The following is a 22331-nucleotide window of genomic DNA, read 5'->3' on the forward strand; positions in this document are numbered from 1 at the left end:
GCTAAGACGCTATTGATTTAGGTTGCGCCTTGAGCTGCAGCGAATAAATCGAAGGAAGGAACGAGGAGCAAGGATGTAGAGCGTCTCCTGCTGCGTGTTCAGCGGGAAATAGAAAAAAGCGGAGCACGACGAAACACGCAAACAAAAACAAAAATACGACACTCGAAGCGTTTAACTTTGGCTTAAGTGTTTGCCAAGACGTGCCCCGGGAGGTGTCTTACCCCTTTGCCCCCCTGCTCCCTGCCCCTTACCCCGTTTTACCTGACAACATGCAACGTTGCATATCCTTGTGCTGGCTGCGGTAAAGCGGGCGCAGTTCCAAATATCCCTCCAAGTGTCATCGACACTTGTGCCGGCTGCTTAAGGGTTGCCCCAGCAACAGCGTCGGGATGTGGCAAGCATAGCGCGCTCTGTGTTGCAAGCACCAAATGTGTCGCTTAAGTGCTAATAATTGTGCCCTCGCACAGTTGGCGGTCGACCCAAAAGAATCCCGATTCCTTAACATTCAGGTTCTGGAACGTTGGAAAAACCTGGAGACCTGCCTGCGGGATATGCAAAGCGCTCGGAACTCGAGCATTTAGCATTTTAGCATTTTGGCCACGGGCAAAGAGAGAAGGCAGAACCTGAAAATTTTGTGAACTCCACCCGTTAAATGTTTGACAACAGGCTCTATTGATCTTATTCAAGGGCGTCAACGAACTGATATTATGCCCCGAAGGCGTACGATTTACATGCTAGGAAAAGGCGTCGCGAGTTTTCTTAATTTGAGGTTGCATTTACATAACTGCATAAACAGGTCAAAATATACGTAAAGGGTAAATAAACAATACTTGAAGATGGCGCAAGGCATAAATCTTTATACGAGAAAAAAGTAATTACCGAAACCAAACAAACAAAAAAATCCGTGGACGGGATAAAATTGAGGAAACTGAATTTTAAAATAATGCATATGAAATAATAATCAGTTGAGTGTTAAGCTCTTCCAAAAAAATTCTCTTTGTAACAACTGTTATACATAATATTTTCTGTACCTCTTTCTGTCTTTTGGATTCTATTTACATTAATTCTAATAGATTGATACCCTATTTATAGTATTATATAATTATATTTAATTTTTCTTAAGTATGAAGAGAATTAATTCACTTGGAAAAAATATGAAGTTTTTTAAAACTATTTGAGGCGCATCATATTTCCAATTTTTTAATTTTTGAAATATTCATCGATACTTTAACATATAAATATATTTTTTAACTTTTAGTAAACTTACAAATTCATCAATTTTTGAATTCATGAATTAGCGGCATTACATTTAAAGGTAGAAATGGACTCCACCCCATCATTATTGATAGAAGCAATTTTATTATCAACAAAATTCGATAAGATTTTCCACAAATTTGCTCTATTTTCCCACAGTTTTTGAGTATAAGTTATTCGAGGACGTCAGCAATCGAGCTAAGAACATCAAATTACCCTAAACTAACGCGCAGTAATGAGACTCGATGAATGATTAATGAAACAAATGTGATGTCAACTCTTAAAGTGTGAACTCAGTGCCAGCAAGTTCAATTCATTGACCAGAATTCTAGAGCGAATTAATGTTTGATCCAGGCAAAAAATATTGCGGTTATCCGCATACTGAGGACACTCCATTCATTAGTTGCCAAAAAAAAAGAGAGAGGAAGGAGAGAAAATCATCATTAGCTGCAGCTTCGTAGGGGCATGATTAATGACTTGTGGTATGTGTCCTGTGTGGTAAGGACATGCGGCAATGCATGTTGCTCTCAAGTGCAACAAGCATCAAGCCACTGAACCACTGAACCGTTACAGATAAATCATACGTGCATATGTGGTAGGCATCAGCTTTTCATCTTTCATCTTTTGCAATGATCGCAAAAACCGTAAATTGATTGAGTTTTGATGACGTCACAAAATGTCTTTTTTTTTATCTATGAAATTGTACAGTTTGAAGATGCATTTTCTTTCTTTATGATTTTTTTTTTTTGGGTCTTTATCAATGTGCTCTCATCTAAAAAATTACCTTCAAGTAATTTGTGTTGTCTCTTGGCATTGATCGCATTCAGTTTTTATTTTTACAGTTTTCTATGATTTATTTCGAAAGTGCGTGGACAATTGTTGTCTTACCCTGCGACACAAACAGATCGATTACTGTAGCCATTGTTATAGTTGTTGCGGTTGTCTTTTATGACACTGAAACAGAACCCTAATCGGATCTGATATGGGCGAGCCAATCATACAAAGCTGCTTAAAGTTCAGTCAAGCGATGGCTCTAAGAAAAAACCTCAAGAACTAACCAGATTTCTTTAATCGAGGATATCTTATGAGGGGGAAAACCATGTCCCAAACCTCTTTAACTCTCCTAAAGATAAGATCTACAATAAGATCATGAAATTGAAATCTCTAAATACTTACTAAAATTAATCTCATCGACTTATGTGCAATTCTTCCACTAACCTAAAATGCTGACTAAAGTAAATCTCTTCGACGTATTCGCAATTCTCTTTGAATCTATCAATTCCCAAGATAATTAAAACAATTAATATACAACCCGGCTGGGAATCAGCCTCACTACATTACGAAACTCTAAGATGACAATCTTTTGTACATGGCATAAGATCAACAAACACGCTGAAGGAAATCCTGTGAAGATCCGCTTGACTCCTAAGTCCTACAAGCCGAAAGCTAAACTCAATTTGAAGGAACTTTAATTATAGTAATTATTCAAGCGTAACAGACAGATTCTGTCGCCGACAGAGACGATGACGATGACGGAGAGAGGATTACATCGACGAGACTGGCTGGCGTGTTACAAATCCAGGATTTAACATATGTAGATCACCGCCAGGGGTACACAATTTTTTCTGTCTATTTTTTTCCTTCTTTTCATTAGACAGCAACATGTTTTTTTTTGTTTCATCTTATGTGTGTGTGTCTTTGGCTTGCAGCTTGAGGAACCACAGGAACAATGCCGTAGCATAAAACAGCATCCTTATGAGATTAAAAATGCAAATCAGGCCGAAGGCAGCCGCAGGAAAATATGATGAGCCAAAAGGAAACATCGAATGACGTTGCAGTTGAGGAAAATTGTAATTGTTGTCAGTCAGTCAGTCACTTCTGCCTGCTTGCCTGCATGCCTGCCTGCCGTTTGTTGTATCTGTCTGTTTGCCCAAAACATGACAGCTTCATGTACGATCAGGAGATGCAGCTGCGCTTGCTCCCTTCTCGACTTGGTCTGAAGTAGATCCTCAATTCTTGGCGGTTTCTCGCCTACCGCCAGCTCAACATTTTTATGCACTTTTGCATTGATTTCATTAGCGTTTTCAATGAGGAATTTTTCCCCTCTTTGTTTTTTTTTTTGGCTTCTGCAGAATTTTGAGTTTTTTTTAGCAGCCGTTTGCATGATTTGACATAATTTTGATGAATTATTTTAGCTGGCTTTGGTTTTAGCTGGCGGTTTGCTGCCGCTGCCTCTGACAACCGTTAATAACTATATTCCGCTATGGTTGCAGCGAATAGTATTAAATAACCGCAATGGGAATTAATTTTAAATGCACAGTCGTTCGATATTTATTTGAAAGCAAAACCATAAATACACACATTTTAATGTTATACAAGCACTGACAAAAATTGGCAATGTTAAAGATAAAAAATGTGCTAAACTTAAGAGAAAAACCTTCGATTTAAATCCATTACATTTTCGGAAAACATTTTTTATTTATTATTAAAAATTTTCTAGTTAAAAGGAAAATCAATTTTTTTAAATTCCAATTATTTCTTTTTGAAATAAGCCAGTAAAAATTGTTAGTGCTATGGTAAGCTATAAAAAAATGGCAACCGTATGACAATGAAAAATCTACACTAGATAGTTCGAAGTATAAAAGATATTTTTAGCAATTTGCAGAGCTCAGTTGCGCTCCGTTAATACTATAAATCCCCAAACAAATGGCACTAATTAAACATAAAATTAACAAAACATTGCCAACAATTCGACGACAATTGTTGATCCCGTTTCCTATTCCTATACCGACCCCGTAGACCGTCCAACCTTGAGGACGTCACAAGGTAACCCCTTAACCCAATACAGATGCCGGCTTAAACAATGGCGCCTAAAGGGTTAAAGGTGTAAACATTTGACAAAAGTGTCACATCAAATCGTAGCCCGATTTCTTAAGACATCTGTCCATGTGTTGTGGTGATCTGGGCCTTCCCGGTGGTGGCTGAAGGATAGCCCGTACACTCAATCGCACGGGATATGCAGAAATATGGAATATGTAGCATTGTCATGCTAATGGAAGCAACAAACATCGTGCAAGTGTGTATCTATAGCTCTGGTTTGACATCTGTCAAAAGTCTAATAAGTCATATACAATGTTTGTTAGAGCGCCCCCTGCATGTCAAGGCAAGGATTAACGGAGCGATTGAACTGTAATTGTATAGACCGATTGATTGATTGATTGATGGGCCAACTCAGTTTAGAATATGATACTGTATTAATGTGGAGCTTGTGCAGCTGCTTGAATTAAAGAGCTAGACACCTACTCAGAGGCTGAAAGCTACTCGCACTTCAGTTCACTGGAATTTTGCAGAAAATTTCTCAATTAAAAGGCGCAACAGAGCAGCAAATTGATTGATACTCGCAGCCAGGGAGGAGGCAATCAAATTCAATCAGCTGTCTATCAAAATCGCTGGGAAACGAAAACCAGACTCCGAAATGGGATAAGCCCAAGCTACAGATATTTTGCTTTAAAACGCAAGTGGCAGGAGACTCAGATTCCGATTCAAGACGAAGCGAAGCGAGCTCAAGTCGAAAAGTGTAATCCTGTCGCAACTTTTTCAACCCCCCGACCCAATTTGAAATGCGCAATTTTCAGCTTGACTTGTCGCGTGAAACAAATTTCGGGCGCAAGGAGAAAGGTAAAAGGATACAGGAGACACATGTCAAACTTAATTGAAAAAAACACAAGGCGCCAGCATCCTTGCTGCATCCTTTAGCTGGGCTGTTCATTTACAGGACAACGCACCTATTGGGAAAATTGCGCGGCTCAATTACAAAAGCAACAACAAAAACAAAAATTGTACAAAATAAAAAGAGCACAACGCGAATCCTTGGCGAGGTTGCCTGGACTCGCCTTTTCCTTCACCGTTGACTTGGCGCACACAATTGCCGTGAGGCCCAAAAAGGAGCTACTACGTTTCAAATTAAAACTCATTTAATGCGCAACAAGGGCATCAACTTTTTTTACTGCGTTGGTAAAAATGCTTTAAATAAACACAGCACATCCAGAACTCAATTTCATCTCACATGTTCAACTTTTTGATTTATGTTTGTGCGCCATATTGTTAAGATCCTGCATCCTTTACACCACTCCTTTCCCGTCTTCGTTCGCGTATCGCTAATGAATCGTAATTTTCTCTGTTTAACAATTGCTGCATTCAAGTGCCTCAGTCATAAATTTTAAATAATTCGCGAAAACCCTTTTTATGGCACTCTTAACCATATCGCATACAAGTAAGTACACAGGGATTTCTGTTTGCTGAATAATAAGGACCTCAAGTACACGAGCTGCATGCAAATATTTACGACTTTTTGTTTCGACAAACTGAAAGTTGTCGTCTAAAGTTTTCAATTAACATTGCCTCAGCCGAAGGAAAGTCAAAGGAAAAGCTAACGAAGGATGCTTGAAAGCACAACCGCAGGCAATTTCAACCTAATCCTTAGGTCGGTTGCAGCGAATTATAGCGATTAAAATTAAGTAAAAGGGTTGTAGAACTAAAGTTTTAAGAAGTTCCCTTGAATCGCCTTAAAAAACGAAGCCAGAAGCTTCTTTACTTAACTGATTTTAATTCTTACTTACTATGAATTAGAAAATAGTGAAAGAAATGTAAAATAAACCGTTATATAATTGGGAAACTAGAGCCAGTCTTAGATTGTAAGATTCAGCGAAACAGATTTGAAATATTTTTGTATTTTTAATATTCTGAATTATTAAGAACACAAGTTTAACGTCTTAGATAATACTAAATTACCCACACAATAACTCACAAACAATTTATTTCCATTTAGAGTTAACTGTAATCAACACCTTAGTAAAACTAATGTTTTTGGTGTAAGTTGCCTCTGCCATTACTCTGTTTTTTGCTAGATAAATTAAACTTTTGTGGTGTATGCAAACATCCCTTGCAAGGATTTTAGCTTGAACAAACTTTTTAACTAGTGACATATGAAAACTACGCAACCTACCTAGGCAATTTGTGACCCAAACAAGAATCGAGGCTAATCAAACTAGGCCAACTAGCTGCCAGGGGTTCTGTAAGATGGGGAGCTAAACCGCAAGCCGTAAGAGCGAAAGTATTGACCGAGTTTGTAATGATTTGAGGGGTTTCGGAAAATTGCATCGTAAATGTCAACAAAATGGACATAAACAAAAAAAATAAAAAGGAAAAGCGAAACTTTGCTGGCAACGTAATGGGAAATAGCAAAACGCTCAAGGCTCCCAAGTTGAATGGGCCGAGGCCGCAAGGACATGGAAATCTCAGCAGAAAGAAAACAATGCACAATGCGCAAGAGACTGTTAGTCTGTTCGTTAGATCGTAAAACTTCAATGTTGGACAATGGCAACACCGCAGGATGGCTCAGATGTTTGTGGCTGAGCACGTACTCATAAAAGGACATTTGGCTGAGAGTATGTGCGGTGTCCTGGCATTCTCTCTGTGCATTATGACAGCCTCAAGTCCGAGCCAAGGTGCAAGGTGTGTGCCCGATTGTATGTGTGTGCAAAAGGACTCATAAATTGCAAATGAAATGAGCCAAAACGAATTCGAAACGTACAGCAACAATTTTGTGAGAAGCCAACAATAAGAATAAGCGATTACTGCAACAGGATCAAGAGAATGCTCTTCGGCTGAGCTGCACGATTTGCACTAATTATCAACAAATAATGATATTATTATATTTTCTAGTTTAACAAATAACACAAAAAAGTTGTTGGATAGGATAGCAAGATGAAGAAAAAACATCTGCCACAGACACGGCTGGTCCGAGTCTGGTTTTTAACGGGTGTCGCAAAATCCTCAGTTGAGGCTAGAAAGTGTTGAGCCAAAGGACCACCCGTTGTACTCCTGCTGTGCCAGGACTCGTGCATTGGTTTGAACTCTCCAGCAGCAGGCCGGTCGACCAGAATGTCGGCCAATGAATTGAGATGTCCCGCTGGCGCTCACGGCGACACTTAAATCCGATTATGGATTCTATTTTCATTTCATTTTTTTCCTCTAACCTTCCCCTTGCTGGCTTGGCTCGCTTTCATATGCACATATTATGACCGATAATTTATGGTAAAAGCGATTAGGACTATTCGAATAATGCAATAAATTGATAAGTTTTCAGCATTTTCCTGATGACACAATACCCCGAATATGTTTAGTTTACTTACTCATTGATTAGTGATTATGATAATAGATTTGCAATCTTATCACGCTTACCTGCAAAATGCAAAAGAAAAAGAATTTGATTAGTATTTGCAGTTAATTATAGTAAGTGGCAAACAATAGTGGCGGAAATCTATAAGTTAAGATTAGTTAGGTTTTCTGAGGAAACAATTTGTTAGGTAGTGGAAAAAGTAGCATTATGATTTAAACATATATAAGACTGGGAGAGATAAAAAGAGGTAAGGTAAATGATAATGCCCCTTTCTTCATTCTTATCTGACAAGCTTTTGAAAGGCGGAAGTTTTGAATGAGAGATTCAGAAATTTAATTGAGCTGCGAGTTAAGCAAATGATAAAAAACACGTTAATTTTTCAAGTGCCGTAACTTTTAAAATGAATTGAAGATAACTGTGATAACGAATTTAAAGGACACTTGGGAAACTAATAGAAAAACTTATTTTTTACAACTGTTAAATATGCTCTGTTGCTATCAAGGAGCCGATAAACAGATTATTCCCAATATTCCCCACAACTTCTATCAAAATTTCTCCAATAAGAATCACAGAAAGCAGCCATAGTACTATACTGATTAAAAAAAATGCAATACATTGAACTTATATGAATAGTTGAACCATTTATTGATAACAAACGAACATTAGATTAGACGTTGACAGCGCCCTTAACAGATAGGTTCGACGGGAATTATGCCCTTGACAAGGCCCAGAATAATAGCAGTAATCTCATACCAAGCAACATTATCAAGCACATCATTCATAGGAGGTACGATCAGTTGCTCCATTATCTCCGAAATCTCAGTGGGATTATCATTGATCAGCAACTCTAGGAAATCTTCGATAATTTTATTGAACATCTTAGAAACAATTTGAGATTTGCCCAAGATGCCTGTGATGCGAGATGAAGCTTTGCCGAGCTGCCAATCCACCTTCCAGCTTTTGATGTAAGTGCTATGCGTAATTGCGGCAGGACGGATTATAAAGCTGCCATTGGCACGCAGATCAGTCAATTCCACGTCGAACACACCATCACCCCACAAGGACATATCGGAGCCAAAGAGACGCGATAAAATATTCAGCTTATAGTTAGAACTGCTTATTTGAATGCGAGGAAAAGTCATATCGAACTTAATGGTGTGCCGAATATTGCTCCACTGCAGTTGGAAGAACTCGAAACCATCCAGACCAACAATCGAGAGATCCGTAAAATTGCCCTGACAACTACAAGTCACAAAAAAAGATAAGTCAAATTAATATTGCTCCATATGATGCTGTTTCTCTTACCGCAGACTATCTGTGTTGATGTCAATGGGCTTAAAAGCCGCCTGAGCTGGAGCCAAGATCGGAATGCCACGATCTGGATAGCCACATTGCATCTGCAGGCGAAGGAACTCGGTTAGCTCACGCAGATCATCATCGAAGAGAGTGGCAGTGCCCAAGGAGGAGCAAAGCAATAAACTAAGGACCAACAACGAACTGCGCATGGTGATCAATAAACTAAGACTGTTGGAAACCCCATCGCACATTAGACCAGCCATAGAACGATTAGGAATTGAAGTGGCTGTTCAAATGATTAGATAGGATTAGCACAGGTGTTGTGCATTGATAGCACCGGTTATCGTTTAGCAAACAACTTATCCCAGCTGCCTGAAAGTAGACTAGACTTAGCAATGCACTAACAAGAGAAGAGGACAACAAGACTTCAAAAGCAATAAACAGTTTCACAAACGAACCCGGAAAACAAAAGAGGCGACTGCTTCGGTATGAACAAGAAAAACGATGTAGAAAATACTTGATATAATTCAAAATATGACTTAAGAAGGAATTGTTTTGAAAACTGATAATCTTATTTCAAATAATCACAAGAATATGTTAAGAATCGTCTTAAGCTTCCCTTTTGTGAAAAATACTTTTGAAAAATTATATTCATAAGACAATTGCAATTGTATATTGTCGAAAAGTAACTTTCAATTAGTTAAACAAAAATTTGAATTTGTTAGTAAGCAAGTCATTTCAAGAAAAGACTTTTGAGAAAATTCAATCAAATTCAAATGGGGCACTAAAGGATATCCCAATAACACTAACAACTTGCTTAAAGTACGGAAGTTTTTCATCATGAAGAAAATTCCTAAAAATAAAATACGTGATATCTAGTGAAAAAACTCGTTGGACTTTATTAAGTAAATAATTGTTTGTACTTAAGCCCATGGATCAGCTGGTGCCACACAGTCTACGACAATTGGGTCATCCTCACTTTCGCCATCGCTGCTGGCCAAGATCAGATCAACCAATGTCCAGAAGTCCTTGCCCTTAAGCATCTTGTTGACGCGTGGCACAATCGTATCCTCAATAAGATCTGAGATGCTATCCTGATTGTTGTTGATCGCCGCAACCACAGTTTTCTCCAGCTGGCGATTGATGGCGCCATTGATCTTGCCATTGCCCATGAAACCGGTGATGTCCGACTCGACGGCATCCAATCCAATGGTTGTCTTCAGCGACGTAATCTTGGCCGAGCCCCACAGCACGGGCAGCTTGTACTTCAACACACCGCTAATACGCAAATTGATCAGATCGAAGAGCAAAGAGCCAGAGCCCTCATACTCGACAGAAAGACCCAGCTGACGCAGGGCATCGATCAGAGTATCAGTCTCGTACTTCTGGGCGGTGGTATCGATGTTGCTGAACAGGAAATCAAAGGTGACCTTTGATGTGATCACATTCAATTTGAACTTGCTGATCTTGAAGTCATCCAGACCCTCGATTTTAAGACGGAACACATGGTTGATGGTCTCAAAGATACCCTTCTTCAGGTCCAAGTTCGCCTCATTGATTCTAAGTGGGGCCAATGGGGGAATACCCAAACCGGGCCAGCCGCAGACCATTTGCTTTTGCAGTTTGCGGATCATGCGACGTGCCTGCCACGACACAATGAACTGGGGAGCAACTGCGAAAGTAAAACCCTCATTTAATGCCAAGAACTGCAACTGTGAATTGCTTGAGCTCACCTTCAACTAGACCATCTTCGGGCTCAGCAAATAACTCAATATCGCCATTCTCATCGGCAAATTGCAGCAGACGCTGCTCGATGGGATGGGATGGCTGCAAAGTGCCGGCGGCACACACGGCCACCAAAGCGGCCAAAACTACTAGAAAACGCATGTTGATTTGTTTATGGTAAACCTCAACCAGCTACTGAATGGCCAACCAATCGAGTAGCACCTTTTATAGGCGCACAATCAAGTGGCCTGCAGAACGTGATAAGACTTGGGGGGTAGGCTAGATAATACAATCGATTGGATGGTTGGAAAGGTCTAATTAAAAGTCAGAATCGTTAAATCGCTACACCTGCTTTTGTTTTATTGACAATTCAGAATTGACAGTCGTCCCCATTATCCCCTCACTGAATGGCCAACCAGGGGGCCGGTGTGGGAGTGCACTTCTTGGAGGAGTTGGTCAACATGCCCAGGAGATACCAGACCTTATGACCCTTAAGTTTGTCATTCACCAATGGGACAAAGATGCTCTCGATCTTATCGCTGATCTGCTTTTGACGTCCATTCACAAAGGCAGGCACCTCGTACTCAATGATATCGTTAATCATTTCGTTGATCCTTCCATTGCCCAGAATGCCACCAATGTGCGAAGTGACGCCACCAAGGCCCACAACACACTCAAAGTTGTAGATCTTAATGCTGCCAAAGATGAAGGGCATCTTGTATTTGAACTGACCCTGAATCGATAGGTTCTCCAACGAGAAGGAGAGTGGTCCAGTGCCCTCATAACGCACCGACAATCCCAACTCCTTGAGCAAATCAATCAAGGTGTCTGTGTTGAGCACATGCGCGCTGGCTTTCAGCTGCTTGAAGTTGAAGTGGTACTTAACCTTCTTGCTGAAGGTATAGCTGACCTTCATCTTCTTGATCTCCATGGTCTCCAAGCCATCGAAGCGGAAACGCAAGAACTGCACTAGAGTACTACAGATAATAGAAATAGTTCTTGTAAATCGTGTAAGTGAAGACACCTGCACTTATATAACTCACTCGACAACAGATTGGGCTAGGTGGATGGAAAGATCGGCATTGGTGTAGGGAGCAAGTGGAGGAATGCCGTATTCAGGAAATCCGCAGGGCAGCTGCTCCATCAGATTCTTCACCGCCTTCTTAGCCTGCGAGTTCAATATCAAACCATGCTCATCGGGCTTCACAGCTAACAAAGTCGCAAAAGGGGATTAATGCTATCTGGGATTTATTAGGGGGAAATTTAAACTTACGAGTGGTTTCGACCTTTTCGACGAAACGGTTCCACTGCTCCTCGGTAAGGAAATCTACCTCATAGGCAGCAGTATACGCCAAAAGGGCCACAAAAACATAGACGATAGCTTTCATTGTTACACGTTGAAGCTGATCTATGCAGTTGAAGTAAGCGGCTTTTATAGCCAAAATGACTAGTCGGACTAGACGCTGATAATTTCATTAATAATTTATATCATGCTCTCGAGTTGATTATTTGGAACGACGGTAATCGCCCCATCGTATTATATATAAGGCTATAGATGTAGTGCAAAACACTTGGAGCACTTGTTTAGCAATCCATTAAGTGGTTTAATCTTTAAGAAATTGCCCAATCCGCATGTCGCCATGATTTATTTTCAAATATATGGTATGGAATGTCACTCCAATCATAGTCAAATTTAAAAACAAAAACAAAAAAAATCTTCAACACATTTTATTGCGTCAAAACCACAAACAGGTGTTTCTAGATCCCCCACAGAGTGCACGCGATGGTCGCTTGGATCACGCGGTCCTTTGGCAGCAGCATTATTCTTGCCAGACATTATTATTTATTAATTTATGAACTCGCTCCTCAAGTATTATAAATAATGTAACGTGATCAAAACTTAATCATAGCTAACTCTTTTAAGACCTTTTTAAAACCCTTTTAATTAAAAAAAAAGGAAATATCATTTAATGAAGGGCAAACTAATTGCATCGAAGTTTAATTGTCGCTTTAAACTCATCTATCTCTTTAAAAATATTCCCAAATTAGTATAATTTAATGTTAGTGAGATTAAAGCTGCCTTTTTATCACAAGAGTTGTAGTATATTCTTCCCTCGGTCTAATTTATTCTAGAAATTTACATTCTTTTAAATGCATTAAATTGAGAAAATTCTTTGCTTTATTTGTTACCAAAGAAAGACCATTTGATTTATTAGAGCAAAAGAATGATTGACAAAATAAAATATTAAGTAGGCATTTTGTTTTAAAGTACATAATTTTAGCCTGAGATCGCAGCGCATTGTTGAGTCGATGCAATAAACAAATAATCGAAAAATTTTATAAATACATTCACTTACAAGTGGGCAAAATATGATTATAAATCACACTCAAGTAGCATAGCTAATCCATCTTAAATTCTATAATTAAAAGCTATTTCTGGTCAAACAAAGATACTGTAAATCACAAAGGTAAATTTGACGATAACATTGGATTAAAGAATTCGCAACCCCCCGCGGAAAGGCACGTCTGTATCGATTAAAAACTTTGTACCCAAAGAATGAGCTTCAATTGACAATGTCAACATCTAATGCATTGATTTTTATAACTCATGTGAAATCTCTTTAGTTTCCTTTTGCCGTAATTAATTATATATTTATTTTTCATACACATATATACATATTTCACCTTTCTCAATATTTTTTTGGACAAAACTTGAATCAAGACAAGGTCTTAATTAAAAATTGATTTGACTTTCGCCATTCGAAATTGGCCATTTGAACGGATTCACCAGCGCTAGAGAGTCGAGATAAGACAGCAAACCCGTAGTCAATACCCGTAGTCAATAAAATTATCAAATGTGAAGCAAGTGTTCGATTCCTTGTGTTTGTTGTTCTTGGTTCGTTATCACATCGCACCTCAAGGGGTCTATAAAAGCCAGCTGGACGATTAGTATAAATACCGGTGGCACCTGTTTGGTTAATGAGACTTTTCAGTCAGTAGTCAAAGAACATGAAACGCTTTGTCGCTCTTCTGGCACTCGTTGCCATAGCAAATGCTGCCTCTGTGGGCGAACCCATTGGTAAGTGAATCGAGAGAGAAGAGAGGATGAGTTTCAATCATGTATAGCTTAACACTTCCGCTCTTCTTGACCCCATTTAGATTCGGCGTCCATCTCCAGCACGGTTGTGGATCTTATCGAGGGCATTCGCGACCAGATGCCATGCGGCTTCCCTGGCCTTGGCATTCCGCCAATTGCCCCCCTAAGAATCGATCACAAGAACATCGATATCGATACTGAGGCTTTAAGAATGAAGGGTAGCATCGACCATTTCCGTCTCAATGGCCTCAACGATTTCGACATCGATGAGATGAAGATCAATGCTATCACCAGCAGGGTCACCTACAAGTTCAGTTTCCGTAACGTGAATGTCGACACCAAATACGACTTGGAGGTGTTGTTGAAGAAATTCGGTTTCACCATCAATCTCATTGGTGCCGGCCAAGCCAAATTCGCCATCAAGGATATGGTCATCTGGGGCACACTGAGATACTCCCTGGGCGTTCTCTCTGGCAAGTTGAAGCTTAGGTCTCTGGAGGTGCGCACCCATCTGGGTGAGGTCGATTCCGAGATCGAGGGCATCCTTGGCGATGGCAGCATCAACGAGAAGATGAACGAGTATTTGGCCGAGATCGTTGAGACAACCATCAATGAGAACGAGGATCTGATCGCTGATACCATTGAGTCTGTTGCTTTGCCCGTTGTTAACAATGTTTTGGATGAAGTCAGCATTGCTGATATCATCTCTGGCGGCGGTGGTGATGGCGAAGGCGGTGAGAAGGAGGTCTGCATTCCCCCAGAGTTGGAATGGTAAACAATGTGAAAGATCATTTTGATTAAAGTCATTTTAAACGAAAAATAAAACATGTATTTTTCACTTTATTGGAAACTCTTTTTGGGGACAACTTTAGGATGTTGGACTGGAAGAGCTTTTTAAGCTTAAATATGTTTTAAATTTCTATTAAGGATTGTTTAGTTTATTTAGCCAAAGCTAAATTAAGGATTTGCGTTTGACTATATGAAGTTGTTGGGATATTCGACCCTCTTAGCGATGTTCCACTGTTTGAGCTTTGGAGCTTTAAAAGCTTTGAAGCTTTGGCCCCCTGCTGTTTTTGCTGGTTCCTTGCAGGGTTGAATCTATAAACGTTCTGCTAATCTTAAGCAGTTATTATTTATCAGCTGATTGTCAATAATCGCATAAAGAAATATGTGACAACCGTGTATATATAATTTTTATAGTTTATCTGGGCTATATAAGAGCTATGGACTGGACTCACAAGTGGGCAGTCTTGCTTTGTGCTTCAAGGTAATACTATCAACAGCAAACACTAGAAATGAAGTTCCTGTCGCTACTCGTGATTATCGCAGCCCTTGCTGCTTGTCAAGGAGCTGAAGTGGCCGAAAGTCTGGATGGTAAGTGAATACACAATATTATATAGAAAACCCGGATGTAAATGCAAGTGCTTTTGCAGCTCATCAGCGTTCTGTAAGCAGCATTATTGTTGATACTCTGGAAGACCTCAAAGTGAAAATGGCCGATGGCTGGCCAGAATATGGCATTCCTAGTCTTGCTCCTCTTGAGATTTCCCACAAGGACGTCAATTATGCGACTGGCGAGGTTTTCGCAAATGGCGAATTTGATGATATTGTTGTAAGAGGACTCAACGAATTCGAAATTAAGACCATGGAGTACAGTCTCCTGTTCAGTCGTATCAGGTACGAGTTTGTCTTTGCCAGCCTGAACGTCAGCACACAGTACAAGGCTGATGTCGGCGCTGGTTATCATTTGGCACGCGATGGTGGCGCATTCCTGGCCTTAGAGAATCTTAGGATCACCGGACAGGTCAGATACTCAACGGGTATTGTGGGAAGCAACAACAATTTCCGCATCAGGGACCTTCAGGTGAACATTTCTGTGGACAACGTGGTGTCAAACATTGAAAATCTTTCCAAATATCGCATCATGAATCGCAAACTTAACCAGATTGTCGAGGAGTTCATCGATCTGACAATCAATGAAAATACTGAACTGATCGCCGATTGGATTGATAGCACAGTGACGCCCATTTGCAATGAATTAATTGGAGATCGTTCACTCAGCGATCTGTTGGGTCTTATTACTGGAGGTGGCAGCAATTAGATTTTTACACCTGTGACATTAATAATAACTGCGAAATATTACTCTATTTTACCTGCCTATCACTCAAAAATACCACTTAGTGTGGCCATAAAACACATGTGCAGAAAGCAATCATAAAGTGGCTTAATCTAATCACCCAGATTAGCTTAAAGTTCGGGACTTTTAACACACTATTCGCGAAATATAATCGTTTATAGAACGTGACTGTAAACGCCAATAACTCATTGTATCAACTTTTAATTTATTAATATGGCATTGTCGGGAAATGCAGTTTCATTCATAATTATAAACCCTAGGAACTAGGAATATTTATATGCTAAAAATGTAGATCGTTAATCCTAAAAGTATGCAGCATAATATTTTATTGTCTTACACATACAAACTATTTGTGACAGCCCAAAAGTATGCAATGCTTTTTAGAATGTCTTTATACTGGCAAATGGTTGAGTATTTTTAATAGTTGGTCTACAACTAAAGCTTTTGATAAACTTTCTCAGTATAATATTAAAAAAAAAGAATTTAACTAAAAAGGTGTTTCATATTTCTAATATTCTAATATGTCAAAGCAAACAGCACACATGCGCTTTGAGCAAACTGCATATATGTTGCATACTTTTGTGCAGCCTCGGATTTAGCTACCAATACGATTTTAGTCCAATCAGAATATCATTTCGATAGAATCACATCTCCTTATCAGATAGGGCGAAACCCAGACAACCTATTGGTTGCGATTGACCTCGACTTGACGCTGTCTGAGGGGTAGCATTTTAGAAACGTGCCGAAAATCATAATAATTAAACTAATAATTTGAGGCTGCGACGCAATTTCAAACCACAATATCATGAGATCACATTATTAATATTAACATGAATAAAACTCAATGCGAGAAGAAATTGATAAGGTGTTTTTATTTTTATTTTTTTTTGTATACGCTTTACCCTATATGAGGGGTATGCAGAGGGGTATTTCATTTAACATAGTATTTGCTGTATAGATCTGTTCAGGAAAGTACGGGGTATTTGTCTGGCTGTTCAAAACATTTCCATGTTTGCTGAGTAAAAGCCTCATAGAGCTGATAAGCCTGCTGCAAACATTCGACAGTCATAAGATCAGATTCCTAGTGTCAAATCAGTTTCAAATTATCAATCGATTGCTAAAGACGTACTTTACAAATTTCTGAAAAACATGTTGTTCAAATATTTTCCATTCATTTTACTCTGGGCTCAGGTGAGTTACCGTCAAGAGCATCTCGACTATATTCGGAATTTAAGAAAAATATACATTTTCACAGTGCCTGTTGGCAGCGCCCACACGTGAAGCAGTTTCGGCAGCAGCCCAACATCAGCTGGAGCAGGAGGCACAAGCTGAGACGATCAATTTGCTGAATTCTCTATTCCGGGCACAAATCGCCTACTTTAGCGGCGTGCGAGCGAAACTTGCTCCAACTACGAAACGTGCCCGTGACATTGAGGTCTATGTGACGCGTTTGAATGAGGCGATTGCAGAGCCGGATCTCGACAAGAAGAATGCCATGTGGCTCAACATATTCGAGCAGGTAATTACTTGATCTCTACCAAACATATTTGGAGTTAGCACTATGTTAATATCTATATTTGTATCTCATTTACAGTTTAGTAAATCGCCGCTATTGCTTAACAAGCCGGAGGAAACGGGACTTAGCAATGCTGAGTATCAGGTGTTGCTGACTGATGTCAAGCTGCAGGAGATAACAAAAAGTTACATTCGTGATGTGTCCACCTACTTCTTTAAAATGGCCAGAATCAGCGGCAAAGTTGTCGAGAACGGCATCGATGATTACTTCGCACAAACCAATGTAAGACGGCACCAATAAATAGTTTAAAATTTCATTCCAAAATATGTGTTCTAAGTGCTTAATGGAGCTGAGAACATATCGATAACAAGCCACACCGATAGAAAGTTCGATTAGCATTCAATGCTTTTAAAACTGTAACCGAAATAAAAGCAAGCTTGCGATTATAACTTAATTTGTATAAACTATCAATTATCTCAATTATTTATCCCGCTTATGCTATTAACACCTCAATCTGAACAATACTCAAACTGTAGAAAATTTCGATTATATCATTAGCGTGTTGTTCAACGATATATTCGTATATGTAAGTATGGTTTACACTAGAAACTGCGGAAATGATGCTCTTCGGCCTCCCACACGTTTATCACAGTTTCCATTCATGGCAAACTGAGGGGGGAGAATGAGAAATAAACAGCAAACAAAAAAAATGACGATAAATTTCTATAGCTGTCAACTGTCACGATTTGTGAATCATCATCAAAAGCATTCAACAAATTCAATTTGGGCACATTTGTGACTTAATTGCGCACAAGGCAAATTCTTTTCAGTTTTTTTGTTTCATTTCTTTTCGTTTATTGTAATTCCAATTTATCTTTTCGTTTATTTTTTGTCGAGCTGGGTCAAAAATTTGCAATAACAAAGTTGTGCAATTTCTATAAAAATAGCTAAGCTAAGCAAAGTGCAAGGTATTTTTAATGCAATTTGTGTTAAAAATAAAATGGGCAAATAGTCAGAAAAGGTTGGGGATGGGGGTGAGCTGGGGAGCTGGGGAGCTGGGGAGGGGCACCAGACGGCGGACACGCATGCCTAACTCGCTGTCTACGTCGATGCTGGTGCGGCTGCGGCACACATGTTGTGTTGTTGTCGCCGGTCGCTGATATTTGAAATCAACGCATTTGCCCCCCAAGCCCCTCCAGCTCCTTCCGAGCTCACAGTTGATGCCACATCGCATGCTGCGCATTCGAGCGTGTCGCCTCAACAATTGCCACTTCCGAATGCCCGACTCCACTCCAAAAACACAAAAACCAAAAACAACTATGCGAATGGCACCCACTGGAATCTCGGTTAATTTGTTTAAAATACATTTTATCAATATTATTGTACAATTAAAAAAGAGACACAAATAAAGTCAGCCATAAAGACAACAATTGGCGATAAGCAACAAACAGAGATTGCCAATAAAATGAACAACATTTTCAACAGACAGTCCCAACAAGCGAATATCAGCACCCCGAACTTAAAATGTTCTATCAAACAGTCATTCATAATTATTATTTTATAAATTCCATTTAATAAAACATCGGTTATAATATACTTTTTTACTAATTAAAGTCAATTATTATATTGCCAAGACCTCTTTCCGAAATTAAACGAATTAAGCACATGAAGCTTTAGTAGATTCATAAAAACTCGAATTATTTCAACCATTCTATGAAAAGTTTTAATTATTATTATTTAATTAATAATGTTAATTAGTTTTCAAACTCAAATTTACAAATCTCTGATCCTGTACATAATAAGTATGATCCCGTATTATACATAAATATAAGTGCTCGAGATATTTTGCAAATTCTGTAGAATTAAATACTTGCGACACTTGGTCGATGAATATGATAATGAAATGCGAATTTTTTATTATTTGTATTTCTTCAATAAAGCTTTGCATTGTCGAACCGAATAATATACGTTTTTAATGAAAGCTAATAGCTAAGAAATTCCACACATTTATTTTCAATTTCAAGTAAACAAAATCGTCTTCAAATAAGTCAAGTTTCTTAAAAAAAAAATAAATAATTATATAAACTTCAATACATTTGATAACTAGCGGAATTGCTGCGTAGGTTGACAAACCAATTCGTCAGTATTGCACACATTAATTATATTGTAGTAATACTTATAAGTAAACTAGCTATGAATATTTAATGCTTTCAGGTTTTACAAATGTTTTATAAATCGTCCGATAGGTTTTTACCCTATTCGTGTTACCTTTCAATGTTTAGGGTAGAGTAAACACAGTCTATGGCGGCTAATTGCAAAAGTACTTATTTTGATGGGGGCCACTGTGCCGTAGATAAGAGAGGAAATTTGTTTCTGGCTACCGCCTTGGGCATTGTTTTTATTTGTGTATAGTAGCTAGGAGGCTCTTTGGTGGCTTTTACAATAAACTGAAAGACAAACAAATTTACAAATAGATTGTTGAGGTGTGTGTCGTCCATTAATCTATAATGATGCTATTCATATGCTGATATCATCTGCCATAATGTAAAGCGATTTCTTTTGTCATTGTGTGCTGAAGGTCATAGAACTTAACTAATTCTATTTTTGTGATTTTCAAAGCATTTTTTTTTTCATACCTAAAGGTAAGTTTGACACAAAATGAAATGCGAAAATATTTGGATTTTATTACGGTAACTCACCGTAAAAAATGAGCTTAACATATGAGATGTCTTCTAATTATTTTGTGTTCCACATCAACCCTTTAAAAACAAAAACTCTAATATTTAGTTAAGAAACATTTGCACCTGAATTTGAATTGGAAATTAAATTTCAAGTTGACCTGGGTAAGAATACATATTTTATTTAGAATAGAATACTGAAATTCTAAGGTTAACCGAATCAATTCTTAGCAACCATTTCTTATGCAAATGGCCTAAGTATCGTTCAATTTTTAAGGCATTCCCCAGTTGCTTCATCATGTATGAATATGTTTATGTGTGTCTGTGTATTCACTATTCTGCTATGCACAGTTATTTGACCCTATTGACCACGTAGCACCAAAAACTTTTGATTATTAAAATGGCAATTGGAACACGAATTGCGCGAATCGATCCATCATCGTTTCTTTCCTTCGTTGCCATCGATTAGTTTCAATGCCAATAAGAAAGTCGCGTGCAAAACTAAAACGGTTTATATCATATTTATTGCTCTTATTCTTGTTATTGTTGTTGCTGTATCTGTTGCTTTGGGGTATCTGGTTTGTCGATAAGCACACAAAAATCATGTTGAACAACACGAACTACAACAACAAAAGGCAGACTGACAATTTTTGTTTACATTTTGGCGTTGTTGTAGTTGTTGTCGACAGATTTTCTAATAAACCATTTAGAACCGGTTTTTCTTTATTTCTTCTTTTTTTTTGTTTTTGTGAACGGTTTCGGCTTTTGGTTTTTTGCTTTTGCCTTGCTACCACGAAGAAGAGGAAGAAGCAGCGAGAGCATCAAATTTCATGCTGCACACATACATATACGCATGCCGTACACAAACATAAACGCACACAGCCGCAGAGACGAAAAGCTTGTTTTATACAAAAATGAAGCTCTTTCTTTTTAGGGACCAAGCAACAACTGCTAGCGAATAACGGCAAGAAACAAGAGGCAACACTTTCAATAGCCTTCTGCCTGGGCAAGGGTTAGATTTTTGGTCATAGATTAGCATAAAGCACACACTCAAATTACTCATACACAAAGGAAATCAGCGCACACATATACGTAGGTACACAAATGTAGGTAACAAAAGCAAACCACAATGCACAATAACAATAACATTGTGCGCACACACACACATTGTATGCACTTTTCGTTCGCACTCTCTCACTCCTGCTTTAACTCTTTGCTGTCTCTGTTTATGGCACACGCACACAAAAACACACTCGCACTCACCTTCAATGCAAACGACGTGATCGCGTATCTGTTGAGCAATCTGGGCGTCCGGCAGCGGCAGCAAATCGATTAAATCGTAAATAGCATAAATCGATGGATGGACGCTTTCAAAGCGCTGTATCTCCTGGCGTATGGCCAGCGAATTGCTTATCAGCGGCTGGGGCGGCTGCGCTACCAAAATCGAATTCCCAGTCGACGCAGCAGCAGCAGTGCCCGCAGTCGACGTCGACGTCAACTGAGCTTGGGTGGTTGTGGGCGTATGATTCTGACGCTGCTGCTGCTGGTGCTGGGGAGGCGTCGGCGTTGCTGTCAACTGTAAATTCGACGGCAGATGATGGTGATGATGATTCTGAAGCTGATTTTGAAGTTGTTGTTGGTGTTGCAATTGCTGGAGATGGGACATCGACGCGTGCGGATGATAATTACTCATTTTAAGTGCGTTGGCGAGCACTCGAAACTTAGCTAACGTTTTTAATTAACTTAAATTGCTTGATTGCTTTTACTTTTGCTTTTGCTTGAGATGCCGATAGAGCCCAACAAAAAAAACGTAAACTAAACGCGCACACACATACACATACACACACACTTGCACGTACACGCACTCGCAATGGCACAATTTTCTGTCAGACCGATGACACTGTGGAACAACATATTTGCCATAAAGCAATCATTATTAATAACAACAGTGACGAGTTTATGCAACGAATACTGTAAACTTTACACTTGTTCCACATATAAATCACAAATTTTAAATCGCATTCTTTTCGATGAATTCTTGTTTTTGTTGTCTTAAAGAGCGACGAGCAGCTCGGTACTTGAAGCAGTTTTATATTTACACCTGTGTCGGAGTGTGACCATAAGCTATGTTTCTAAAATATACCATTTAACGCCAATGGCATATACCAAAAGTACAGAAAACTCGATAATTGCATATGGTTACACTTCCATCGAGACTGCAAGCATTTAAAAAAGTTGGCTTAAACCGCTACCAAAAAAAACAACATCTCACTGATCAGATTTCCATAAAAATAATTATTTTCAGATAAATTCGAGATCGAGAAACTAATAACGGTATTATATAATGAAGATGAAACTATACTACTATTTTAAAAGCTCAAAAATTGCAAAACAGCACTTAACGTTCTTTTCAGAATTTACATACCAAAAAATGTATATTATACAAA

At 38.8% G+C, this 22331-nt stretch overlaps 7 protein-coding genes across 7 annotated transcripts in view; 3 read left to right on the forward strand and 4 right to left on the reverse strand.

Annotated features, from left to right (window-relative positions):
• Positions 1-21967, reverse strand: part of LOC132798937 (centaurin-gamma-1A) — a 60082-nt gene extending 38115 nt beyond the window's left edge. Inside the window, exon 1 of the mRNA XM_060810969.1 lies at positions 21148-21967. Within this exon, the coding sequence (XP_060666952.1) occupies positions 21148-21577 (430 nt within the window). The 5' untranslated portion in view covers positions 21578-21967. The remainder of the gene's footprint in view (positions 1-21147) is intronic.
• LOC132794190 (uncharacterized) lies at positions 8051-8969 on the reverse strand. The gene is made up of 2 exons (XM_060804481.1): positions 8741-8969; positions 8051-8677 (listed from the first exon to the last, which is right to left on the reverse strand). Exons 1-2 carry the CDS (start codon positions 8938-8940, stop codon positions 8122-8124), a joined length of 756 nt encoding a protein of 251 aa, XP_060660464.1. The 5' UTR covers positions 8941-8969; the 3' UTR covers positions 8051-8121.
• Positions 9606-10661, reverse strand: LOC132798947 (uncharacterized). Its single transcript, XM_060810986.1, has 2 exons — positions 10465-10661; positions 9606-10403 (listed from the first exon to the last, which is right to left on the reverse strand). The coding sequence occupies exons 1-2, from the start codon at positions 10616-10618 to the stop codon at positions 9655-9657; spliced, it is 903 nt and encodes a 300-aa protein (XP_060666969.1). The 5' UTR covers positions 10619-10661; the 3' UTR covers positions 9606-9654.
• Positions 10791-11869, reverse strand: LOC132798949 (uncharacterized). Its single transcript, XM_060810988.1, has 3 exons — positions 11730-11869; positions 11500-11665; positions 10791-11433 (listed from the first exon to the last, which is right to left on the reverse strand). The coding sequence occupies exons 1-3, from the start codon at positions 11842-11844 to the stop codon at positions 10857-10859; spliced, it is 858 nt and encodes a 285-aa protein (XP_060666971.1). The 5' UTR covers positions 11845-11869; the 3' UTR covers positions 10791-10856.
• On the forward strand, positions 13425-14396 carry LOC132798759 (uncharacterized). The gene is made up of 2 exons (XM_060810727.1): positions 13425-13535; positions 13616-14396. Exons 1-2 carry the CDS (start codon positions 13466-13468, stop codon positions 14326-14328), a joined length of 783 nt encoding a protein of 260 aa, XP_060666710.1. The 5' UTR covers positions 13425-13465; the 3' UTR covers positions 14329-14396.
• Positions 14787-15700, forward strand: LOC132798446 (uncharacterized). Its single transcript, XM_060810305.1, has 2 exons — positions 14787-14927; positions 14987-15700. Exons 1-2 carry the CDS (start codon positions 14849-14851, stop codon positions 15652-15654), a joined length of 747 nt encoding a protein of 248 aa, XP_060666288.1. The 5' UTR covers positions 14787-14848; the 3' UTR covers positions 15655-15700.
• Positions 16746-17671, forward strand: LOC132798447 (uncharacterized). Its single transcript, XM_060810306.1, has 3 exons — positions 16746-16881; positions 16946-17209; positions 17285-17671. The coding sequence occupies exons 1-3, from the start codon at positions 16840-16842 to the stop codon at positions 17504-17506; spliced, it is 528 nt and encodes a 175-aa protein (XP_060666289.1). The 5' UTR covers positions 16746-16839; the 3' UTR covers positions 17507-17671.
• Positions 21968-22331: the final 364 nt, after the last annotated feature.

The sequence above is a fragment of the Drosophila nasuta genome, chromosome 2L (genome assembly GCF_023558535.2).
Source record: "Drosophila nasuta strain 15112-1781.00 chromosome 2L, ASM2355853v1, whole genome shotgun sequence".
NCBI lineage: Eukaryota > Metazoa > Arthropoda > Insecta > Diptera > Drosophilidae > Drosophila > Drosophila nasuta.

What these genes read in the sequence shown, in the direction of transcription:
- LOC132798446 (XM_060810305.1), top strand. Translation starts at nt 14,849, where the DNA reads ATGAAGTTCCTGTCGCTACTCGTGATTATCGCAGCCCTTGCTGCTTGT. An exon ending in AGTGGCCGAAAGTCTGGATG is followed by an intron (nt 14,928 to 14,986) that starts GTAAGTGAATAC and finishes GTGCTTTTGCAG; the next exon opens with CTCATCAGCGTTCTGTAAGC.
- LOC132798447 (XM_060810306.1), top strand. Translation starts at nt 16,840, where the DNA reads ATGTTGTTCAAATATTTTCCATTCATTTTACTCTGGGCTCAG. An exon ending in TCATTTTACTCTGGGCTCAG is followed by an intron (nt 16,882 to 16,945) that starts GTGAGTTACCGT and finishes ACATTTTCACAG; the next exon opens with TGCCTGTTGGCAGCGCCCAC. An exon ending in GGCTCAACATATTCGAGCAG is followed by an intron (nt 17,210 to 17,284) that starts GTAATTACTTGA and finishes TCTCATTTACAG; the next exon opens with TTTAGTAAATCGCCGCTATT.
- LOC132798949 (XM_060810988.1), bottom strand. Translation starts at nt 11,844, where the DNA reads ATGAAAGCTATCGTCTATGTTTTTGTGGCCCTTTTGGCGTATACTGCT. An exon ending in CGAAAAGGTCGAAACCACTC is followed by an intron (nt 11,666 to 11,729) that starts GTAAGTTTAAAT and finishes CGACTTTGTTAG; the next exon opens with CTGTGAAGCCCGATGAGCAT. An exon ending in CTAGCCCAATCTGTTGTCGA is followed by an intron (nt 11,434 to 11,499) that starts GTGAGTTATATA and finishes TATTATCTGTAG; the next exon opens with TACTCTAGTGCAGTTCTTGC.
- LOC132794190 (XM_060804481.1), bottom strand. Translation starts at nt 8,940, where the DNA reads ATGCGCAGTTCGTTGTTGGTCCTTAGTTTATTGCTTTGCTCCTCCTTG. An exon ending in ATCAACACAGATAGTCTGCG is followed by an intron (nt 8,678 to 8,740) that starts GTAAGAGAAACA and finishes TGTGACTTGTAG; the next exon opens with TTGTCAGGGCAATTTTACGG.
- LOC132798947 (XM_060810986.1), bottom strand. Translation starts at nt 10,618, where the DNA reads ATGCGTTTTCTAGTAGTTTTGGCCGCTTTGGTGGCCGTGTGTGCCGCC. An exon ending in CGAAGATGGTCTAGTTGAAG is followed by an intron (nt 10,404 to 10,464) that starts GTGAGCTCAAGC and finishes TTACTTTCGCAG; the next exon opens with TTGCTCCCCAGTTCATTGTG.
- LOC132798759 (XM_060810727.1), top strand. Translation starts at nt 13,466, where the DNA reads ATGAAACGCTTTGTCGCTCTTCTGGCACTCGTTGCCATAGCAAATGCT. An exon ending in CTCTGTGGGCGAACCCATTG is followed by an intron (nt 13,536 to 13,615) that starts GTAAGTGAATCG and finishes GACCCCATTTAG; the next exon opens with ATTCGGCGTCCATCTCCAGC.